At 34.4% G+C, this 1,344-nt stretch overlaps 1 protein-coding gene across 1 annotated transcript; it reads left to right on the top strand.

Annotated features, from left to right (window-relative positions):
- Positions 1–280: 280 nt before the first annotated feature.
- Positions 281–859, top strand: LOC143630469 (uncharacterized). Its single transcript, XM_077099474.1, has one exon. The coding sequence runs from the start codon at positions 281–283 to the stop codon at positions 857–859; it is 579 nt and encodes a 192-aa protein (XP_076955589.1).
- The last annotated feature ends 485 nt before the right edge of the window (positions 860–1,344 follow it).

Here is a 1,344-nt window from a genome sequence, read left to right as displayed (position 1 = left end):
ACTCCAGCCACCACCGTCGGCCCCTTCCTTAGCCACCACCGCCGTCCGCCAGCCCTTTCTCCAGTCATCACCGCTGTTCACCAACCCCTTCTTCAAAGGTATTGTTCTTGTTTGTTTTTAGTTTATTTTAGGGTTTATATAGTTATATGTAAAAGAGATGAAATTGGACTTTAGGTTAGGGTTTGGTTGTTATTTTTAGTTATTGACTTTGTTTATAACTAAGATTTTAACTCTTGCTTTCTTATATAATTAGGCCATTAGGGTATTTGGAACTTTGAAGATGAAACCACATCCTAAGCAAGTTCTTATTGGCAAATTTTTTAAAAGAAAATTTCAAGAGTTTGATGATGTTGATGGAAGTCCAAATATTGGTAATGATGTGCAAGAACAAGATGATGATGATGATGATAATTTTGGTCTAAACATTCCTTCGACTTCAAGTCCTTCAATTCTACATACAATTGATTTTAATGATCTTCATTCGGATCCATTGGATAGGCCACCTATTGCTAGTTATCACCCTAATCAAAGAGATGACATAAGACGACATTATCTTGTTAAAAAGGCTTTTCAACCACGAAATCATAACTTTCCATTCAAAGCCTATAATGGTAAGCCGAGACGTTTTAATGTAGAATGGTTTGATAAATATCCGTGGTTAGAGTATAGCATAAATGTAGACAAAGCATATTGCTTATGTTGCTACTTGTTTAAAGAAACCGTTGGTAATCAAGGTGGAAGATATACTTTTTCAACTGAAGGCTTTTGTAATTGGAGTAAACCATGTGCTTTAAAAGAACATGTTGGGAAGGTTGATAGCTATCATAATAAGGCGATGCAAAAATCTGATTCTTGTTAGAAAATTCAACAATCTATTCATGAGAAATTCAACAATCTATTAATGGGTTCGGTTCGATTAATGAGAAATTCAACAAGCAAAGTAAAGAAGAAAGGATTGGAAATCAGTTTCGATTAATGGGTTCGGTTCGTAGTACCAGATTCTTGTTAGAAAATTCTTTATCATTCCGTGGTCATGATGAATCGGAAGACTCTTTTTATAAAGGTCTTTTTCTTGCAGATTTAAAGTTGAGTAGTGAAAATAACCCGGATATTGGTAAGTACACGTTAGGGAATGCAAAAAAGAATAACAAGTTGACATCTGTATCGATACAAAAAGAGATTATCGAATGCTTTGCAAAAGAAGTAACCAAGAATTTGGAAATCTATTCAATGAGGTAACAGTTACTTTGCTAGAAAACATGTCGGGTTTAAATCCTTGTGACCGGTTTTCTAAGTTTGACACGTCTAAGATAATTGCATTTTCTGAGATGTATGAGAAAGATT

The sequence above is a fragment of the Bidens hawaiensis genome, unplaced genomic scaffold (assembly GCF_021521415.1).
Source record: "Bidens hawaiensis isolate Kalapana, Puna unplaced genomic scaffold, B.hawaiensis_p1.1 tig00000512_1, whole genome shotgun sequence".
NCBI lineage: Eukaryota > Viridiplantae > Streptophyta > Magnoliopsida > Asterales > Asteraceae > Bidens > Bidens hawaiensis.
Note: the sequence above shows the minus strand (reverse complement) of the source record. Positions and strands in the feature narration are given on the sequence as shown.

Coding starts and splice junctions, on each gene's coding strand:
- LOC143630469 (XM_077099474.1), top strand. CDS start 281: ATGAAACCACATCCTAAGCAAGTTCTTATTGGCAAATTTTTTAAAAGA.